Source organism: Otolemur garnettii, unplaced genomic scaffold (assembly GCF_000181295.1).
Source record: "Otolemur garnettii isolate 467f Iridium unplaced genomic scaffold, OtoGar3 scaffold00041, whole genome shotgun sequence".
Lineage (NCBI taxonomy): Eukaryota > Metazoa > Chordata > Mammalia > Primates > Galagidae > Otolemur > Otolemur garnettii.
Window position 1 is genome coordinate 7,804,378 of NW_003852436.1, and position 20,339 is coordinate 7,824,716.

General features: G+C 41.5%; 1 protein-coding gene across 1 annotated transcript in view; it reads left to right on the top strand.

The window, feature by feature from the left end:
• ARHGAP10 (Rho GTPase activating protein 10) overlaps positions 1-20,339 on the top strand; it is a 293,594-nt gene that overhangs the window by 82,334 nt on the left and 190,921 nt on the right. The window contains exons 4-6 of the mRNA XM_023513448.1: positions 1,891-1,962; positions 13,179-13,280; positions 18,228-18,338. Of these exons, the coding sequence (XP_023369216.1) occupies positions 1,891-1,962; positions 13,179-13,280; positions 18,228-18,338 (285 nt within the window). The remainder of the gene's footprint in view (positions 1-1,890; positions 1,963-13,178; positions 13,281-18,227; positions 18,339-20,339) is intronic.

Genomic DNA, 20,339 nt, shown 5'->3' on the forward strand with positions numbered 1-20,339 from the left:
CATTTACTAAGATGGCTACTTTGAATGGGGAAGTAGCCCTTTTGGTACTTTTATTGCAGTAGCGTATAGTGGTTAAGTCTGGGCTGAGACGTACATGATTTTGATTCCCTATCCCTGTCTTCAGTGAACTCAAGTAGTTATTAGCCTCTCTGATCCCACAGGAGACCCTGCCTGTCTGTCTGTTACTCTCTCAGGCTAGAGTTACTTACTCCCCAGGCTACAGTACTGTGGCGTCAGCTTAGCTCACAGCAACCTCAAACTCTTGGGCTCAAGTGATCCTCTTTCCTCAGTCTCCCGAGTAGCTGAGACTACAGGCACCTGCCACAGCACCCAGCTAGTTTTCAGTAGAGACAGGGTTTTGCTCTTGCTCAGGCTGGTCTCCAACACCTGAGCTCAAGAGATCCCCCTGCCTCAGCCTCTCAGAGTGCTAGGATTATAGGCGCAAGCCACCATTTCCAGCCCACAGAAGGCTTATTAACATAGCTTTGTTCAGGAGCAGAAGTTGGCCAGATGCAGATGTGGAAGCTTAGGAAGTGACCCAGGTACTCACATAGTTTATGAGACATTATGTACCAAGTGGATCACATTGAAAATGTGTGGCTGAACTTCTTGTTTCTGCTTTCCCAAGTAGGGCTTGGGGCATTCTGTGTTGTTTGAGTAGTCAGAACTCCTGGCCTGAGGTGTTTTGTCCCTGCTCTTCAGGATGTAGGACTTTCTGGTTTTGCCATTGTTGTAGGTTACATGGTCTAAAGTTTAGAGAGGATAAAATAAATCTATTTTGAAAATGATCTCTTTCCCCTGGCCAGTTGCTGCTCTTAATTCATTCTTTCAGATCTCCATTGCTTCAGTTCTTCTACACACAAGCAACACATTATTAAGATGGGAGTGTAGTGTGACTCAGCGTCCAGCCTGGAGTGGAAAGTTCACACTCTGGTCATCTTGAATGTGGGCACAGTCATGTGTGCTGAGGGTTCCCTCTCTTAACAGTAGGAATGGTCTCTTGTGGAGAGACACTCAGGTCGTGAAACACTGCTCAAGAGCCTTTGGGTAAATTAAGAATTTGTTTCCTATTCCAAGTCACTTATTTTTTCTGTAATTTTAAGCTTAGATTTAAAATTTTTTTTGGCACCTTTATAGAAAGAGGGATGGCACATTCTTGAATAGTATTTTGGGTTTTTCTTTTCTCTTGTGGATATTTCTGTTCTTCTAGAAATAGAGGGTGAGAAAGCCGGTACTCACTAACACACCGTTATCAAGTAGTTTTCCTTGGGTGAATACTCCCCTTTTATTTGCATTTTCAGCATTTTGTGGCTTGACGTGAAAAGCCCCAGACCAGCCAACATCAGAAATGAATGCGGCTGTGGCTGGGGTCTGTGCGGTTGCCTCCGCGCCCGGGGATATGCTCTGATTTTTTCAGGAACCTCCAGTGACTGTACTCTGCTAATATACCTTACATCCTTATGAGGAGTGCTCGGCATGAACGGCAGACTGGCTCTATTTGAACCAGCAGCCACAGGCCGAGCTCGTTGCATAATGTAGTCTGATTACCAATAAAGGAATGTAATTGAATTTGAAATTTCTGAGGAGGGGGAGGAAAAACCAATCTCTAACAGAAGTGTTCTGTTAATGAACGTGATAGACGCCTTTGTTGGGCGCGGGGGCTGCGTGGCTCGTTTCCCTGGCCATCCGCCCTGCCTCCTCTTCCCTGAAAATATTTATGGAGTTCCAGTGCTTTAGTAAGTGGAGAAGGGGGCAGCAGGGTGAGGCACAGCAGTTAAACACGTTGTTCATTTTATTTCTGGGCGGAGGGGAAGAGGGACGTACAGCACTCACTTTCTCCTCTGTGGGAGCCTAACACTGTGCTCTTTTGTTATTACTCTCTTTCTCTAGGCATTAAGTGTAACTGAAACCCTGATTAAACCCTTGGAAAAATTCAGAAAAGAGCAACTGGGAGCTGTAAAGGTTTGTGTCTTGTTTGATGATACTTGTAAATAGGAACCATGGAGGCCCCTGCTGCTTCACTGTCATTATACTCACCTTGGCAGTTTCCAAGCAGGTGCTGGGGCAAACCATCTGTCGTGGTGTGTGTTAAATATACTTTTTCCCCTCTGGGGTGGGGGAATATGGGCCTGGAAAAGAAAACAAAAACACCTGGACAGGGTAGTAAAACCTCTAGTGATCTCCTTTGGCTACACGCTTCCATATAAAGTTTTAAAAATATCTTCAACCGAACAACACATTTACTCTGAACCAAAGGATCTTATCACTGTAGGGAGTGTAGTTCTTTGCAGGCACTCCTCAGTTTTATGAAGGAGCTTAGCATTTCAACAGTGTTAGGTTAGATAGATCTGCTGCCATTGAAACTAGGACGAGGATGTTAAGTTATTGCCATATAATTTCCTCCAATTCAACACACATGTATCGAGCTTCTGTTACATGCCACTATTGTTACAGTATTGTGTATTGCATAATGTTGTGCTGGTTATTTAGAGATGAGCGAACCACAGGTTCTGCACTCAGAGACCCAGGATTTCGCCAGGATTTCCAGGAATCATGTATGCTTTTGCCACAGGGAGCCTAGGTTATATTTAGCAACATTGGGAGTTTGCGATCCAAGCTTTGAAATTATCCCAGAGAAATAATTTCCACCCATCTTGAAGCTTGCATTTTGAGTATGTTCTTGAGGGAGGAGAAAGTAACATTTGCATGTTGTTGACCATTTTTGGCTTGGCCCAAGGAGAAGAGAAAAACATCCATTTTAAATAGGGAAGAGAGTTTTTATATTCGCATTTTTTTTTCTTTTTCTGCACATGGCTGGGGATGTGACATTTTTTCTTTATCTTCCTAAAAGAAACTATTCAAATCTCTTGGTACAAGTAAACATTATGGCCTCAATAGCTGTAACTACACACAAGAGCTCAGAGAGTTCTAGGTTTTTAGTTGCTATTTATGGGATTAATTCTCCCTTCAGTGATTTGTTAAAATGTTAAACATTTCTTTTTGGCATAATACTCTAAAGGTTTTCATGAAGGGTTCTGAATTGATGTTCAGGCCGTGTAGACAGCGGGAAGTCATGGGAGCACCATGCCAGACTCCTTGCTTTGATTGTCTGCTGAGCTGCAAGCCGCTTTGCAGTAGGAGACTGGAGGTCAGATTTTACCTCTGACTTTGACCAAGTAATTGGCCTTAGTTTCTAATCTGCAAAGTGAAGGACTCAGAGATGTGTCTATTCTATTTTGTAGTTTGATGATTCTGTTTGCTCTGATCACATCTCCTTACGCTGTTACATGTTGGTTATTTCTCTCTTAAATTATCATTGGCAGGTGCTGTATGTAAAAACACCCATTTCTTATTTTTCTTGAATTGGTGGGGGTACATGTCAAGATTATATTTTGGAAATGAGAAGTGAGAGTGAGTTAATTAATGCATATGTTTTCTTTTTATTTCCCAACCAGTCTACTAGGTTTTTTTTTTGCGATGGAGTTTCACTTTGTTGCCCTTAGTAAAGTGCCGTGGTATCCTAACTCACAGCAACCTGAAACTCTTGGACTCAAGGGATCCTCTTGCCTCAGCCTCCCAAGTAGCTGGGACTATAGGTGCCCACCACAACGCCTGGCTATTTTTAGAGACAAGATCTCTGGCGGCTTAGGCTGGTCTAGGAATTCCTAAGCTCAAGTGGTCCACCTGCCTCGGCCTCCCAGAGTGCTGGGATTATAGGTGTGAGCCACTGGTCTCAGCAGCCTACAGGGTTTGATAAATTTCTGGCCTCAAATCTTCTGATGACTCCTTTCCTCTCACCCTTAGCTTTCCCAGCTTCTAATGTTATACTTGTTTAGAGCATATCATGCAAAGCAACTTACAAAATAAGTTCATGCAGTGATGAAAAAATGTCTTTAAAAGTTGACCACATCAGAATTTAGATGTCAGGGTCAACATTTTCATCTTCTCCTTCCTCTTCTCCTTTTCCCCGTCTGGTACTGTGTCCTTTCCCTGTGCTCCGAAGCTCTTTCTGTTCCTTTCCTCCTGCTTTGTCCGGTTCCTGAAGGCCCAGTTACGTATTCGACTGTGGTTTAGAGTAATGTAAGCAGCCAGGTGGTTTTGTAAGCTGAAGTTTTAAAAAAAGCCCCCAGCTGTTCTGTTCTTCTGTTTTGCCTCGGTTTGGATATGTTCTCCTTGAGTCTGTTTGCTTTGGGCTTGTCTCTCCACTTTGTAGGCTCTGCTGCATTTTCTCACTTGCCACTGGGTCCCACCCTATGTTAAAGAAGCCCATTTGCTGTCAGGACACAGCTTGTTCCCTGAAGCATGGTCTCAACTTACCAGTTTTTTCAGGGCCTAGGTCAGTTCTTACCTTATGTGGAGCTCTTGAGCCTCCCCTGGGGAGCTGGGCATTCGTTGTCAAGTGTCCCAGGACACTTTGTTGGTAGCCCTTGCTCATCAGATACAGATTTAGGAAAGTAATACAGGTACCAAATAATACAAGAGCCAAGTAGATTGAGGAAAAAGTCTGTGACATACCCGAACAAGGTAAGACGTATGGGGGTGGGGACATAAAATTGCTCTTTCGATCATTTGACCAATCAAGTAATGAAAATGTGAGTTCAGGCAAGCAGCGGTATGCAGATGTCAAGTACACACAATTCTCCGTGATAGCGTCCCCCCCCCCAGTGCTGCCTTGGAAGGGCTCAATTGTAATTTTACCCAATAAAAGTAAAAGTATAAACAGCAGTGTTAACAAATGCTCATTTTATAGATTGACTTATCACTTAAGCCTGTCCCCACTGGGTTGCCCAGCCTGTAGGCTGTAGATTGATACGGGTATTGGTCCATGGTCTGTTGGGAACCAGGCTACTCAGCAGGAGGTGAGTGGCACCTGAGCTCTGCCTCCTGTCAGACCAGGGACAGCATTAGATGCTGGTAGGAGCATGAGCCCTGCCCTAAACTGTGTGTGTAAGGGATCTGGGTTGCATACTTCTTATGAGACTCTTAATGCCTGGTGATCTGAGGTGGAGACGTAATGAACTAGAATCATCCTGACCTGCACATGACCCCTCCTCCCCCCATAGTCCCATGGATAAAGTATCTTCCATGGAATTGGTCCCTGGTGCCAAAAAGATTAAGGACCTCTCTTACCAGACCTCCTTTATCCTAAATTTACTTCTTTCTTTCCTTTTTTTTTTTGTAGAGACAGAGTCTCATTTTATCGCCCTTGGTAGAGTGCCGTGAGGTCACACAACTCGCAGCAACCTCCAACTCTTGGGCTTAGGTGATTCTCTTGCCTCAACCTCCCAAGTAGCTGGGACTACAGACGCCTGCACAATGCCCAGCTATTTTTATGTTGCATTTTGGCTGGGGCCAGGTTCAAACCTGCCACCCTCGGTATATGGGGCCAGTGCTCTACTCACTGCCCCTACCCCAAATTTCTTTCCAAGACTATGTCTAATGCATACATTTTATTTTTTATTTTTTTGGCAGTTTTTGGCCAGAGCTGGGTTTGAACCCACCACCTCTGGCATATGGGACTGGCACCCTACTCCTTTGAGCCACAGGCGCCTCCCTAATGCATACATTTTACATAAAACTGATGTCCCAAGATTCTGAGAGTGACCGCAAAATATGGGCAAAACCCAAATTTGTCTGAATAATTTTTCAAATGATGTTTGAAAAAGCAGAAACTGTGTTGATTTAATGACATGATTTTCATTGAGCAATAAAACACTTCTTAGTACTGATCACATGGCATAGTATGAGAGGCTCTGGGCAATAACTGTGAATTAAAACACTAGCAACTCTGTGTGAGTCTACCAAATAAAAAAGCAATAAAAATGTAGTGAAAATTGCCATCCTAGGGGTGAGCATAGGTGCTCTGGAATGTACTTTACTGTCTCAGCTTTGGGTCATGGGTGAGTTTTCCAGGAAGACTTGATTCTTCCTGGTTTTAATCCTTTCTTAGTGTTTTAATTAGCTATGTGATTTGGGGCAAGTGATCTGAGACCTCTAAGCCTCAGTTTCCTGGTCTGTAAAATGAGACTGATGATTTCTCAGAAGGTTATTGTGAGAATTAAGTGAATTTGATAAGGTACTCCGGGTGTCTGTGGTCCTTGGGCATTTTGTGACGGTCACTTCCTTATCCTGTTTATGGCTTGCTCCCTGTCTACTGGCCAAACCAGAATCGCTCAGGTTTCTGTCCATTCTCTGCAGGCTTGGCTCGAGGGTGATGTGACAGAGCACTGTGGACTATGACCCTTCTCGCCAAGTAGTGCTAAGGTGCTGGTTTAGTGACTCTGAATCCCTGGTGGCTCTCTGTGTTGGTGCTGGTGCAGTCCTGTGCTGGCTGGTTCACTTGTGCTGACAGATGTCACCTGGGCACCTACTGGATGTGAAGTCCTCTGTGGGGAGAGAAGCTGAATCCTCTTCTCTTTAGAGTTGCTAGGAGCTTATAGGAAAGGGTGGAGTAGGGTTGGATAAGTAGAAAGAGATGACATTGGTGTAGTCAGGGTGCAAAGGGGATTGAGGGGGAGGGTGCTGCCCCCCACTGGAACATGGAGGGAATGCTTCACAGAAGACTCCCGGGCACCCTCCTGGGCTGGAGGGCATTGGCTGACCATGGGAAGATAAGACCAGGAAATCACACACTCTGGTTAACGTGGATGCCCAGGATTGGATTTTAAAAAGCATTCCTGCCAATTCTATGACATGTAGTATGAATCTTGTTTCCTGTGTGTGTGGTAGAGAAGGAGTTGGAATCTCTCTCTCTCTCTCTCATTTTTTAGATAGAGCCTCACTCTGTTGCCCAGACTAGAGTACAGTGGCATCATCATAGCTCACAACAACCTCAAATTCCTGGATTCAAGCGATCCTCTTGCCTCAGCCTCCCGACTATCTCAGACTACAGGTGCCTACCACCATACCTGGCTAATTTTTCTATTTTAGAAAAAAGTTTTTCGGGTGGCGCCTGTGGCTCAAAGGAGTAGGGCGCTGGCCTCATATGCTGGAGGTGGCGGGTTCAAATACAGCCCTGATCTAAAACTGCCCCCCCCAAAAAAAAAATTAAAAAAATTTTTTTTCCTCATTAATTTGAGAACACGTGTGTTCTCACGTCTTAGGCCACACTGCTTGCATTTGTAAGGCAAAGTCTTAAGTTGAAGCGATGTCCCTCCCACAGGAAGTATGCCAAACATCTGCACATTGTTTCTGCTGGGAAGGAAGCTACTAACTCCCCTCCCCCCTCCTTGGATTCAACTGAGTTTTTCTGTCCTGTGAGCATGTTGGTAATCTACAAGTTTCAAATTAGTGTTGAGTGCATGTGGTGCCTATCTTTCTGTTCTTACGATCCTCCTTACTCAGGAGAATGTTCTCCAAATCCATCCAAGTTGTAACTAAGGAGACAAAATCTCCATCTTTTTTTTTAATGACTGAATAGTATTACATGGTATACATATCGCACAGTTTATTAATCCATTCATGTGTTCATGGACACTTGGGTTGTTTCTGTATCTATGCAGTTGTAAATGGGGCTGCTGTAAACATTTGAGCGTGTGTCCTTATAGTAAAATGACTTTTTTCTCCTGGGTAGATACCTAGTAATGGGATTGCAGAATCAGATGGAAGATCTGCTTTTAGTTCTTTGAGGACTCTCCGTACTTCTTTCCACAGAGGCTGTACTAGTTTGCGGTCCCACCAGCAGTGCAGGAGTGTTCCCTTCTCTCTGCACCCACGTCAGTATCTGCAGCTTCGGGGCCTTGTGGTGTGGGCTGTTCTCACCAGGGCTGGGTGATATCTCCAAGTGTTTTCAATGTGCATTTCTCTAATAATTAGAGACGATGAGCATTTTTTCTTGAGTTTGTTGGCCCTTCATTTGTCCTCATGAGAAACGATTCTGTTGGGGCTCTTGGCCAGATTTTGATGAGGTTGTTTGCTCTTTTGTTTTTGTTGATTTGCTTGAGTTCTTTGTAGATTCTAGTAGAGACAAGGTCTTGCTCTTTTGGTTAGGCTGGTCTTGAACTCCTGAGCTCAAGAGATCCTCCCACCTCAGCCTCCCAGAGTGCTTGAGGCCTGAACCATCACACCTGGCCAAGACCAAAACACTTCTAATATTAAACACTGAAATAAATGTGAACTGTACATACATTTGAGAAAGATTGGTAAAAACAAATAAGATAATTATTTACCCACTTAGTTCAGGGTTGCAGATGGCTAGGGCCTCTCCCAGCAGCTCAAGGTACAAGGTGGAAACCTACCCAGACCAGGATGCCATCCTGTACCCACAGTCACTCACTCGGGGACTGTGTAGAAGTGTCAGTTCACCTCAGGAGCCCGGCTTTGGGATGTGGAGGAAACCAGAGTACTGGAGAAAACTCACACAGACAGGGGACCCTGGCTGGGAATCTGTCTTTTTTTTTTCTTCCTCATCAATGTTACAACACAAGAACACAAGGATATTATTTAAGAACCTGCTGTATTTAAATTCTTTTCTAGAGCAGTAAACCACTAAATATTATTTAATATTGATAGTTTGAAAATAAGCCCTTTTCATTTCTTCATGCTACAAAAATTATAAAATATAGAAAATTCAAGAAAATCTATCCAGTAAACCTTACAAAGTTCTTCTCTTCTAAAACAAAACAATCTAGTACCCCATGGAAAAGTGCCCGATTTACAATTATGTTCAAACTTTACAGATTTCTTTGTGTTCTTTATTTCTCAGTGGAAGTATTAATGTGTGCTTTTAGCAAAAAATTCCTCCATGAAGAATGTTTTATGTGTTAAGAATGTTTACTTATTTTCTCACACATTGGTTGCACTCTTCCCCCTACTTTGTTCTAGTAGAGACAGGGTCTTGCTCTGCTGCTGACGGCTGGAGCCTCTGCAACTTGCAAAACAGGTTTTCAGCTTGATTATTGTGTATTTTTTGATATTTAGACATACTTATGGCCTTTTTCTGTTTCTTTGTTGCTTAGAGTAGGTCTTTCTCTGTTGTAATATCTGATGAAAATATTCTCTTATTATTTTCTAAGGCTTCATTTTTTACTGGTGACTCTTTCAGCCCATCTGGAATTAATTTTGATAGGAGGTGGAGTTTTCTTTCTGTTTCCTAGTAGTTAAACAATTGTACCAGCACCATTGATTGAATATTTTCTTTTTTTAAGACATCACAAATAGGTTGTGATGACAAATATATTTTTATATCCGACGTAAAAGATCAGATTATTTGAATTGTGGTTTTTAGGTTCCTGAATTCTCGCTACTATTTATGTAATGTATGTCTTATTGGACCCATTATGTCTTTTTAAACAGTAACTCTTTTTTATGATTTTTTTTTTTTTGCATGTGCAATTTTAAGCAGATTACAAGCTGACTTTCTGTGAGTCATATTTAACCTGTAAACATAAATTTTGTTTGGCTTACTCAGATTGTTGAAAAATGATGTTGCCACCATTTAAAAACAATTACTGGGTTTTTAGTTATCCTAGAAAAATCAGAAGACACAGCCTAGGTCATGGGCCTGTGTTCCCACATGGCAGAGCCCAGTGGGGCTGAGTTACTGCCACCTCCCCCTGTGGAGCAGACACGGGCTATCTGGTTTTTCATTGCCCAAATACTTGTCTTTTCATTTCTCTCCCACCTTGCCTCACTCAGTACCCTGGCCCGGACTGACTTGAGTTTGGAATGTCTGATTTATAAGAAAAAATTTCACATGGTATTTGACTTGCTCTTTGATGAAATTATTTAGGTTAGGCTGCTGAATTAACATTATGTATAATTGCCCTAACGCAGTGTTGGGGTGGAGAGCTCCATTTTTTTTTTTTTCTTGAATGCTACTTGAATAGTCTCCTTTAAAATTTGTGTTATTTCAGCACAGAACATCATATGAACACGAAGAAACAGAATCATATTCTGTAATGTCATTAAGAACACGTGCAAAAGAAATTAAGTCTTAAGATTCAAAAATAAAACACAGCAGCATTTGTATAATATCATACCAAGTGTGAACAGATGTATTTCTATTCGAAAATTGGTGGGTGTCATGTTGTTCCTTGGCTAAATTCTTTATTCACAAAGTCTCTGTGTCTCTGTCTTTTTTCATACCCAACTGTACCCACGTGTTAATTTGCACACCCTGCAGGTCCCACGTGTGCTGGGTGTTCTGACTGCAGCATCACCCTTCCTTTGTCCCTTTCTGTGATTCAGATGAAATCAACTGAGTAAAAGTGTTTTCAGTATTCCTGATTAGTGCTAGCTTGTAAAGGTAGTGAACATTTCTTTCTTTCTTTTTTGAGACAGAATCTCTCTTTGTCACCCTTGGTAGAGTGCTGTGGTATCACAGCTCACAGCAACCTCCAACTTTTGGGCTCAGGCGATTCTCTTGCCTTAGCCTCCCGAGTAGCTAGGACTATAGGCACCTACCATAACACCCGGCTATTTTTTGTTACAGTTTGGCCGGGGCTGGGTTTGAACCTGCCACCCTTAGTATATAGGGCCAGAGCCCTACCACTGAGCCACAGGCACTGCCCAGGTAGTAAACATTTCTTTCTTTTTTCTTTTTTTTTTTTTTAAGACAGAGCCTCAAGCTATCCCCCTAGGTAGAGTGCTGTGGCATCACAGCTCACAGCAACCTCCAACTCCTGGGCTCAAGCAAGTCTCTTGCCTCAGCTTCCCAAGTAGCTGGGACCACAGGCACCCACCACAACGCCCGGCTATTTTTTGGTTGCAGCCATCATGGTTGTTTGGCGGGCCCAGGCTGGATTTGAACCTGCCACCTTAGGTGTATGTGCCTGGCGCCTTAGCCACTTGAGCCACAGGCACTAAGCCGTAAACATTTCTCAGTGTATGATAATTGCTTTGCAGCAATCAGTGGTCAGTGCTCAGGCCCACTTCCATTCCTGTTCTGTTTATACCTGAGAAATTTAACACTGAGAGAAGGCTGTGACCCTGACAGAGTCATAGAGTACTAGGTGGCCAGGCTAGAACTCCAGTCTTCTGACACTGAATTTAGTGTGTGCTTCACAATACGAACTTTTTAAAATAGTGAAATTTTTAGGTGATGGACATCTATTTGTTATAGTTTATTTTCTGTTTTTAAAATAGCTGAAGTGCATAATAAAAACCAGAAAGAGCGTACCTGTGTATAATACCCTAGATTTTTATAAACTTTTGTACATTAAGAAAAACCTAGGGCATAGAGAAAACTAAAGTCCTTTTATTTCAAGGAAACAAGAGGTTAAAACTCTGCCTAATTTTTATTTTCTTTTTGGTGTTTGTGCTTTCTCACGTGTAGGTGAACCATAGGATTACAGAATTTGAGGATTGGGTCCAAGAATGAGCTACTACAAAAAATGCCCCTGATGTTTTTGATAAAGGTCTTTTGTGAAGTTGTATAGCTAGTTGGCAATTAGATTCAGAGTAGAAATGGGAAGAAACCCTAGTTCCTGAGTCTGTCTTCATCAATGTGAGGATTCATTTAGGATCTTTAGAACCTGGCGGAGGACAGACTATCCTAGCTTTCTAAAACAACAGCACCTGGTCTCATGTAGTGGGGGGGAAAGATAAAGACAAATAAATTGGGAATTAACATGCTTCATTTAATCTCTGCTGCCTAATAGGGAAAAAAACATCGTATCAGAAAAGGCTGGAATAACTCATGATTTTTCCGTTAGAAGATAGAAAAATGTTATTTTTCAGGGGTATAGAGAGTTAGGAAGGGTTTGAAGTTTCTGGACGCATTTGAGCTTGAGGACATAGTGTGTTCTCACTGATAGTCAGGAATGTTTATTACATATCTACCAACTTGGCAAGCAGCTTTAGGGAGAATAAGCCTGTCTTCCCTATATTTAAAAGTTTGACTTCTTGTTTATTTAAAAGACGTCTATAGCAAAAGGACTAGGCAGGACTGGAGAAATGTTTGTGATGTTAACCAAAGGATCACAGTACTAGTGTGTCAATATTATTTCAGGCCCTGTTGACCTATTGATACATACTCTAACTAGTGTTACAGAAATCATGGTCTGTTTGGGGAGAGTAGATGACATTTCTAGTCAGAGATCTTATTATTACACAGGTCGAGTATCCTTCATCTGAAAACCTGAAATCTGCAGCACTCCACAATCTGAAACTTTGAGCATTGGAGTGGCGCTGCCCGGGGAGAATTCCACATGACTCTTGGGTTTTTGATGGTTCCGTGTACATAAACTGTGTTTCATGTACATAATTATTAAAAATAAAAATATCGCCTGAAATTAGTTTCAGGTAATGGGTTTAAGTTGCATCTGAAACACAAATACTTTTCATGTTTAGGTTTGAGTTTCATCCCCAAGATTCTCCTTTTATATATATGCAAATATAAAAAAAAATCTGAAATCTAAACCGCTTGTGGTTTCTAAGCATTTCAGATGAAGGGTACTCAATCCATCTTCATTTTGAATCAGGGAAGAATATCTTTCCCAAGATACTTTTTTTTTTTTTTTTTTTGAGACAGAGCCTCAAGCTGTTGCCCTGGGTAGAGTGCTGTGGCATCATAGCTCACAGCAACCTCAAACTCCTGTGCTCAAGTGATTGTCTCGCCTCCATCTCCCAAGTAGCTGGGATTACAGGCACCCGCCACAACGCCCAGCTATTTTTTGGTTGCAGCCGTCATTGTTGTTTGGTGGGCCCAGGCTGGATTCGAACCCGCCAGCTCAAGTGTATGTGGTTGGCGCCTTAGCTGTTTGAGCCACAGGCGCCGAGGCAATACTTTTTTCTAATAGTGGTTGCATATTATGAATTTTTTTTAATCTAGAGAAAAACTTCTTATTTCATTTTAAATGAATTCCATTTCTATGCCAAAATTGGGAGCAAGTTTGCTTTTTTGAGCTTTATATCCTTATGTATTTTTTCCTTTCTGGGAGAGATGAGCAACATAGTATTAATTCTTAACACTGTTAAGTACAAAGAGTTGAAAAATAGCACAGGAAAAAAGTCCATTAAAGGAAAAAAGAGAAATGTTTCTTCAATTCTCATGCTGTCTTGATGATTAATAAGCAGTAAGCTAGATATAGATATGAATTTTTAGATAGCTTCATTACATTCAGTGGTATTTAGTTTTATTTCGAGATACTTTTTATATTTTGAGCTTCCCGTGGGTTAACTATATATGCCCTTTTTTCTGTTTAATCACTGTTGTCTGTGTTTTTTTTTATTTGTAGGAAGAAAAAAAGAAGTTTGACAAAGAGACAGAAAAGAATTATAGTCTAATTGATAAACATTTGAACTTATCAGCGAAAAAGAAAGACTCACATTTACAAGAGGTATTCTTTATATTTTTCTGTTGTTCCTACAGCTTGATAAGCAGGACGTGTCTTTTTTAAAAATGTGCTTTACTTTCAAAAAATTTTACTATATAGAGATAGAAAAAGAGCAGTCACTGTCATAAATCAAGAAAAAAGTTCTTGTGAAACAAGACGTTCAGTCTTAGTGATTGAATATAGAATTCAATACAGATTCATCGAAGTAAACTTTTGGTTCTGAGAATTTTTTCACAGGAATAGATATATTATTTGTGGAAATAGAACCATTAATTGGCTTTCAAGAGTTCTTGAGTAAATGAATTTAACAAGCTCATATACCATTTTGCTTTGAAGTGAAGGCAGCATTAATCTTATTTAAAGCTGAGGACCCAGGAGGTTCAGCTTCTTTGGAAAGACAGCATCTGTCTTACTTGTTTTAATAGACTCGTTTCTTTTGGAGAGAACGCCATGTAAGGAGAAAGGGGTTTATATCTTACTTTTCATTTTCTCTTTCTATTTCTTAGTAAATCTGCCATGTGTTTTTTTCACTTGAATAGAAAGTGAATTGTTGACAATTTGGAACATATGCTTTTATTAAAAATAATGCTGTTTATAATTGTTAGGATCTTGTCTTTGTGCCACAAAACTATAACACCTTCCCTCTCCCCTTTTATTTTTAAACGCATAAGGAATCTGGGCATTGTGTACTACTGTGACATATGCTTACTGAAGACTCATCAAAATGACACCAGCAGCATTGTTTCTAGTATAAACCTGAGTTAATTTTAAAAGTCAGATACTTAGTTGCATAAGGTGTGTGTGTACATGCAGGCACGGGGTGGGGGTGTGTGGTTGGTTTGATGTTACTTGCATGTGACATTTTCTTTTGTCTCCCTAATACCTTTGACTGACATTTGGATGGTGCTTGACAGTTTGTAAGAGAATGGAGCTTTTATACCACTTAATCCTCCTCACTACAATGCCCTAGGTAGGGCTCTGTTCTCTCTTTGTTCCGTGTTATGTCGAACACTGTGCAATTATTACATCATCCTCTCTCTGCCTCTTCTCTCCCCCTCTGTCAATTTTGAAATGACAGCTGTGGCTTTTATATGTAGGTCCCGCTCTTCATGCTAGCAGTTTCCTAGCTCTGTTCTCTTTTATCTCTATTGTCAGGTATCCTAAAGAGGATTTTCATTTTCCAAGTACCTTTCCATCTCTGCTTCACTTTCTAATTAGGCATCTCATTTTGAGCACTGCTTTTGAGCAAAAGCTCTGAAGTCACCTAGTCCATCAGCATATATTTTCTTTCGCTCCACAATATGCTCAGAATGTGCCACTTGTCATGGCCCCCTCTTCTCCATGCCCTCTTGATGGCTACCTGCAGGGGTCCCAGAGCCCCCAAGTTCCTAGGTGTCCCACCTGGCCTGGGCCAACATACTCCATGCTAAGGGCCTTTGCATTTGTTCTTCCTTCTGCCTAAAAAAATTTTTTTTAACAACCCTAATCCACATACCTTATGCTTTCAAGTATTCTATTTTTCTTTCTTTCTTTCTTTTTATTTTTGAAGACAGATTTTACTCCATTGCCCTGGGTAGAGTGTTGTGGCATCATCATAGCTCACAGCAACCTCAAAGCAATCCTCCTGCCTCAGCCTCCCAAGTAGCTGGGGACTACAGGAGCCTGTTACAACATCTAGCTAGTTTTTCTTTTTATTGCAATTTGGCCGGGGCCGGGTTCAAGCCCACCACTCTCAGTATATGGGGCTGGCGCCCTACTCACTGACCCACAGTTGCCACCCCCAGCTAATTTTTCTACTTTTAGTAGAGATGGAGAATCTTGCTCTTGCTTGGGCTGGTCTCAAACTCCTGAGCTCAGGTAGTCCTCTTGGAGTTCTAGAATTATAGGTACGAGCTACCACCTCCGGCCAGGCTTTGGCAATTACATTAACTCCAGAGATAATTAAACTTTGAATCAGAAATTTGGAAAGAGCAAATAATTTCAGTTTAAATTACATATACTTTTCTGTCATGCTATGTTTGCTCTTTACAAACATACAAATTCCGACTTGAAACAATTCAGAAAGAGTGAAGGGGAATGGTTTTTAAGGAGGAAAAAGTTAGATTTGGTATTCATTTCTATTGTCAGTGGCTAAAGTATTGCTTACTTTTAGTGAATTAAGTACTCAAGAGATTAGTAGAGGTTGCAGAGAATAGTACTGAACAAAGGCTGGGGAACATAATTCATTCTGTCCTCCTGCTTCTAATCAAAATAAGAGGAGAAATTGTAGCATCCTCTAAGCTGGCTATTTTGGTACTCCTGCTGTTATAACTCTAAGACACATAGTAGCTTCAACTTCCATCCACGTCCCTAAATTCTACTTCACATTTGTAATATAACGAGCATTGGATATTAGAGAAAATTCCATTTCTGTTGACTTTCAAAGTCTACTTTTCCTTCTGGAGCAACCAAACGATATTATTTCAGTATAAATACGACTAAAGAAATAGATTCTTTCAATAACTTTGTGCAAGACTGATCTACTGTCTTATACATATTTATAGCAGGAATGACCAGAAATTAGATAAACTAATGACTTTTTCTTAGTGTAGGGAGAAGTATAGTGATTGCCTTTTAGACTTGGTCAGGCTGAAAGAATTTTGTGCCCCACGGCACAATGTGGGTGTTCCTGGCATTGTTGTAAGTTAGGGCTGTTGAGGTTCCCAGGGATCCTGATAATTTACTCAGGAAGCACAGGCTTGGCAGTTCTGGATTTGCAGAACGTCAAGGGGGTGGTGATAGAGGCTGACCTGCAAAGCAAGGGCCATTGCAGCTGAGAACAATGGGGAGAGAGACCCCACTAAAAGATAAAACCAGCTCTGTATATCTGGTAATGGCATAATTTTCCTAAAGGGCTGGCCTTTCCTAGTAATAAAAATATAGAGGAACTACCCTGCTTGTGTCTTTATTTTATTAACGACTCCACAAAATTATAATGTTTTAGCTGGGAGTTGTGCCAATTAACTGCTGGTGGCCGAACTACTGAGCTCTGATTATGGGAGGCACAAGAATACCATGGTTTTGAGGAGTGGTAGGTAGCAATTCTCAGCTTCGTAATGCTCTTGTTACGTTTTACTTAAAGCATGTGATGCTAAAAGTTTTTTATTACATGTTAAATATCCATCCCCAAACTTACACAATTTGGTTGTAAAATATACGTAATTTATGATTTAAACCATGTTAAAGTGTATAGTCCAGTGACATAAAATACATCTGCACTGTTGTGCAGCTATCACCACCACCCGTCTCCAGGACTTTTTATCTTCCCAAGATGAAACTCTGTACCTGGTGGATGATGACTTCCCATTTTCCTTTCACTCCAGCTCTTGGTGACCACCATTCTACTCTCTACCTCTAGGGATTTGACTATGTAGGTATCTCCTATAAGTGGAATCATGCAGTCTTTGTCTTTCTGTGTGTGATTTATTTCATTTAGCATAATGTCCTCAAAGTTCATCCGTGTTAGAATCCAAAGTTAGCCCATGTCAGAACTTCCTTTTTTTCGCAGTTTTGGCCGGGGCTGGGCTTGAACCTGACAACCCCCAGTATATGGGGCCAGCGCCCCACTCCTTGAGCCACAGGCGCTGCCCAACTTCCTTCGTTTTTAAGGCTGAATAATATTCCATTGTATACTTATGTATACATTGTACTGCATTTTGCTATCTATTCATTCATCTGCTGATGGACACTTGGGTGGACACCCTTTGGATATTGTGTGTTCTGGGTATCTGTCTCTGCTTTCAGTTCTTTGGGTAGGTACCTAGAAGTTGAATTGCTGGGTCATACAGTAATTCTATTTTTACTTTGTTGAGGAGCCTTCGTTCTGTTTTTCACTGAACCTGTAACATCTTAGCATTCCCACCTGTGGTGTGTAATGGTTCCAGTTTCTTCATACTTTCACTGGTAACTGCTTTTCTTCCACCTCCTCCTCTTCTCTCCCTTTCCCTCCTGTCCCTCTCGTCCCTCTCCTCCTCTGCCTCCCATCCCCATGGTATGAAGTGGTGTCTCACTGGGAGTTGGATTTGCATTTCCCTAATGAGTAGTGATGTTGAGCATCTGCTCGTGTACTTGTCAGCCATTTGTGTATCTTCTCTGGAGAAATGCTTAGATACATTACTTTTAAGAGTAAAACTAAGTTAGGAAAAATATTGCAGGGTCCCTTGTAAGAATAATTTCGGAGATGTGCGTTCTTTCTCCACTGTTCCTCTGTGGAATCATGTTTTTCTCCCACTTCCTTTCTAGTTAGGCAAACTAAGCTGCAACTTATTTTTGGATTAGTTTCCTGACCAGCAGGTGCCCCCTTCACCCCCAGGGTATCAGACATATTGTGAGGGCCAGGGCTACCTGCACATGGGCGGCCAGCCCTGGCCCACCATCCAGAACCAGGTCCTGAGATGCTGCCACGGTGGCCGCTTCCTCACCTGCTCCGTTACTCCCCAATTGCTGCGGTGACTGGAATTTCTCCAGCCCTCTCTCTCAGCCAGTCTTTGTTCTTAGAGGATTTGTTCATGGAAGGGCCGTTTATGTGATTGTGAGTTTATGTGTGTGACAGTTGTGGTTGGGGGAAGTTTTCCACGAAGAGAGCCTGCCTGGCCTTCAGTCCTCGGGGGTGAAGCCCAACGTCCAGAGCAGGGGTCAGCAAACTTGTTCTGCAGAGAATCTGACGGTAAATATTGTAGACTTTTGTGGACCATAAGGTCCCTGTTGCAGCTGCCCAGTTCTGCTGTTGTAGCGGGAAAGTAGCCACAGACAGTACGTAAACGAACGGGTGTGACTATATGCGATACAACTTTATTTACAGAAACCGGCAGCGTGACATTATTTGGCTCGAGGATGATGTTTTGCCGAGCCCTGATACAGTTTCCCTTCTCACTCCCTCCAGTTTGACTAACCTCAATTATTTTAACACAGGCAGATATCCAAGTGGAGCAAAACCGGCAGCACTTCTATGAACTGTCTCTTGAATATGTGTGCAAGCTTCAGGAAATCCAAGAGAGAAAGAAGTTTGAGTTTGTGGAACCTGTGAGTATGCCGGCAAGTTGTTTGCTAGCAGACGTTTGTGATACAGTAAGAATGGTTTTCTTCCAAGATCTAACTTAGGGTTGTTAGAGGCGGTAGTGCATAAATGTGAAAGCAAGACGTAGATTGAAAAGGGCAGACACAGATAACCCTGAAATCAAGGCATTGCCTCCAAGCCATCTGCAGAGCAGCACGCAGGGCAGATTATTCCTGTTGCTACATGACCTCACAGGCCACAAGCAGGTGCAATTCCTGCTGTCTTGGTTATAGACGCACACTTTAAAAACCCCCCTGAAAGAGGTATTAGGCTGTCAGTAAAATGGGCTGTGGATGGGATAATCTTTACTCAAGTTTGTTTCTAGAGCAAGCATACCAGTTTAAATGTTGGCACTTGTAAGCAATTATTTGTAATATGATTTTAATACCACTTAACGATGCTTATGGCAGTCTAATTTGAGAACCAGTGTGTGGAACATTTGAAACAGTTTTCTGAGTTAATCTAGTATTTCTTTATACTACATGAGAATCACATAAGTGATTATGTAATTTTTTTTTATTTGTAATGATATAGATGTTTTTAACAGCTTTAGCTAGTTGTATATTCATGTATGTGGGCATGTGCGTAGATCAGTATGAAAGTTTGGAGGTAGACTGTGTTATGGCCCATTATTTCATTTCCTAGAAATAGTCTCACTGTCCTTTCTGATTCACCTGTTGTGAGTTTCATCTGGCTCAGTTTATCACTGTTGCCTGGAAGGCTTCATTAGTTTCCATCCACGTGGATTTTAGCATTTCTGGATTTTTGGTATATGACTATATGTATCTTCTGATCAAAATAGAAAGGGATATTTCATAATGTGTATTTTACCAAAAAATTGGTAAACACTGGATTTCATGATTCTCAAGAATCATTTTAATTTTAACCTAGACTTTTATTGTGTGCTCTTTTCTTCAGCAGCTTTGTTGAGATGTAATTCATATATTATACAATTTACCCTTCCTGTGTATGATTTTTAGAAACAAAAGCATAACCAAGTAATGGTTAATCAAAAATTAGTATCACAAAGCCATGGTCTCGTTGGGGGTAATAGGATTAAACTAAATTAAGCAATCATAAAAATTAAACCTCCTTAAAGCATTCTTTTTATGTGAAATAATAATGGCCTACATACAGTGGGCATTTACAATGCCCAGTGATTATTCTAAGTACTGTACTGTACTGTACCCATTTATTCTACACAGTAACTCACTGAGGAGGTATTTTTATTATCCCACTTAACAAATAAGGAAACAGAAAGTTTCAGCAGTTGGCCCAAGGTCCCATAATAAGCCAGTGCTGAAGCTGGGAACTGACCCTGCTGGCATTTGATCCCAGAGCCCCAAATTCCTAAACATTATTCTATGTGCCGTTCTGAAAAAAAAATGAAATTCAGGATTTTCTTAGGTTTTTTTCCCCAGATTACTTCTACTCACTTTAGATTTACTTATGTGTGGGGCAGAAAAGGCGGCCCTCTAATTAAGAGGGCGGGTTGAGGGTGGGTAGAAAACAGAGGCTTTAATTAGGGGCCTGTGTCTGCCCTGGGCGAGGCCCTGAGCATCCTTGTCAACAAGGCAAGAGAGGTTGCCCTGGGCTGGAGGCCTCAGCTCTTTATTTCTGTGATTTTACTTTCTTATTGATTGTACCAGCCAGCAGTGGGAAGGGTTCAGTTACAGATGAATATTGGGTTTGTCTTGACTGCAGAGGACACATGGGTGACTTAAGAGTTCCATTTTTCCTGTGGAGCAGTGGTTCTCAACCTTCCTAATGCTGTGACCCTGTAATACAGTTCCTCATGTTGTGGTGACCCCCAACCATAAAGTTATTTTAGTTGCTACTTTGTAACTGTAATTTTGCTACTGTTACAAATTGTAACTTAAATATCTGATATGCAGGATATATTTCAGTGACCCCTTGTGGAAGGGTCATTTGATCCCCAAAGGGGTCACAACCCGTAGGTTGAGAAC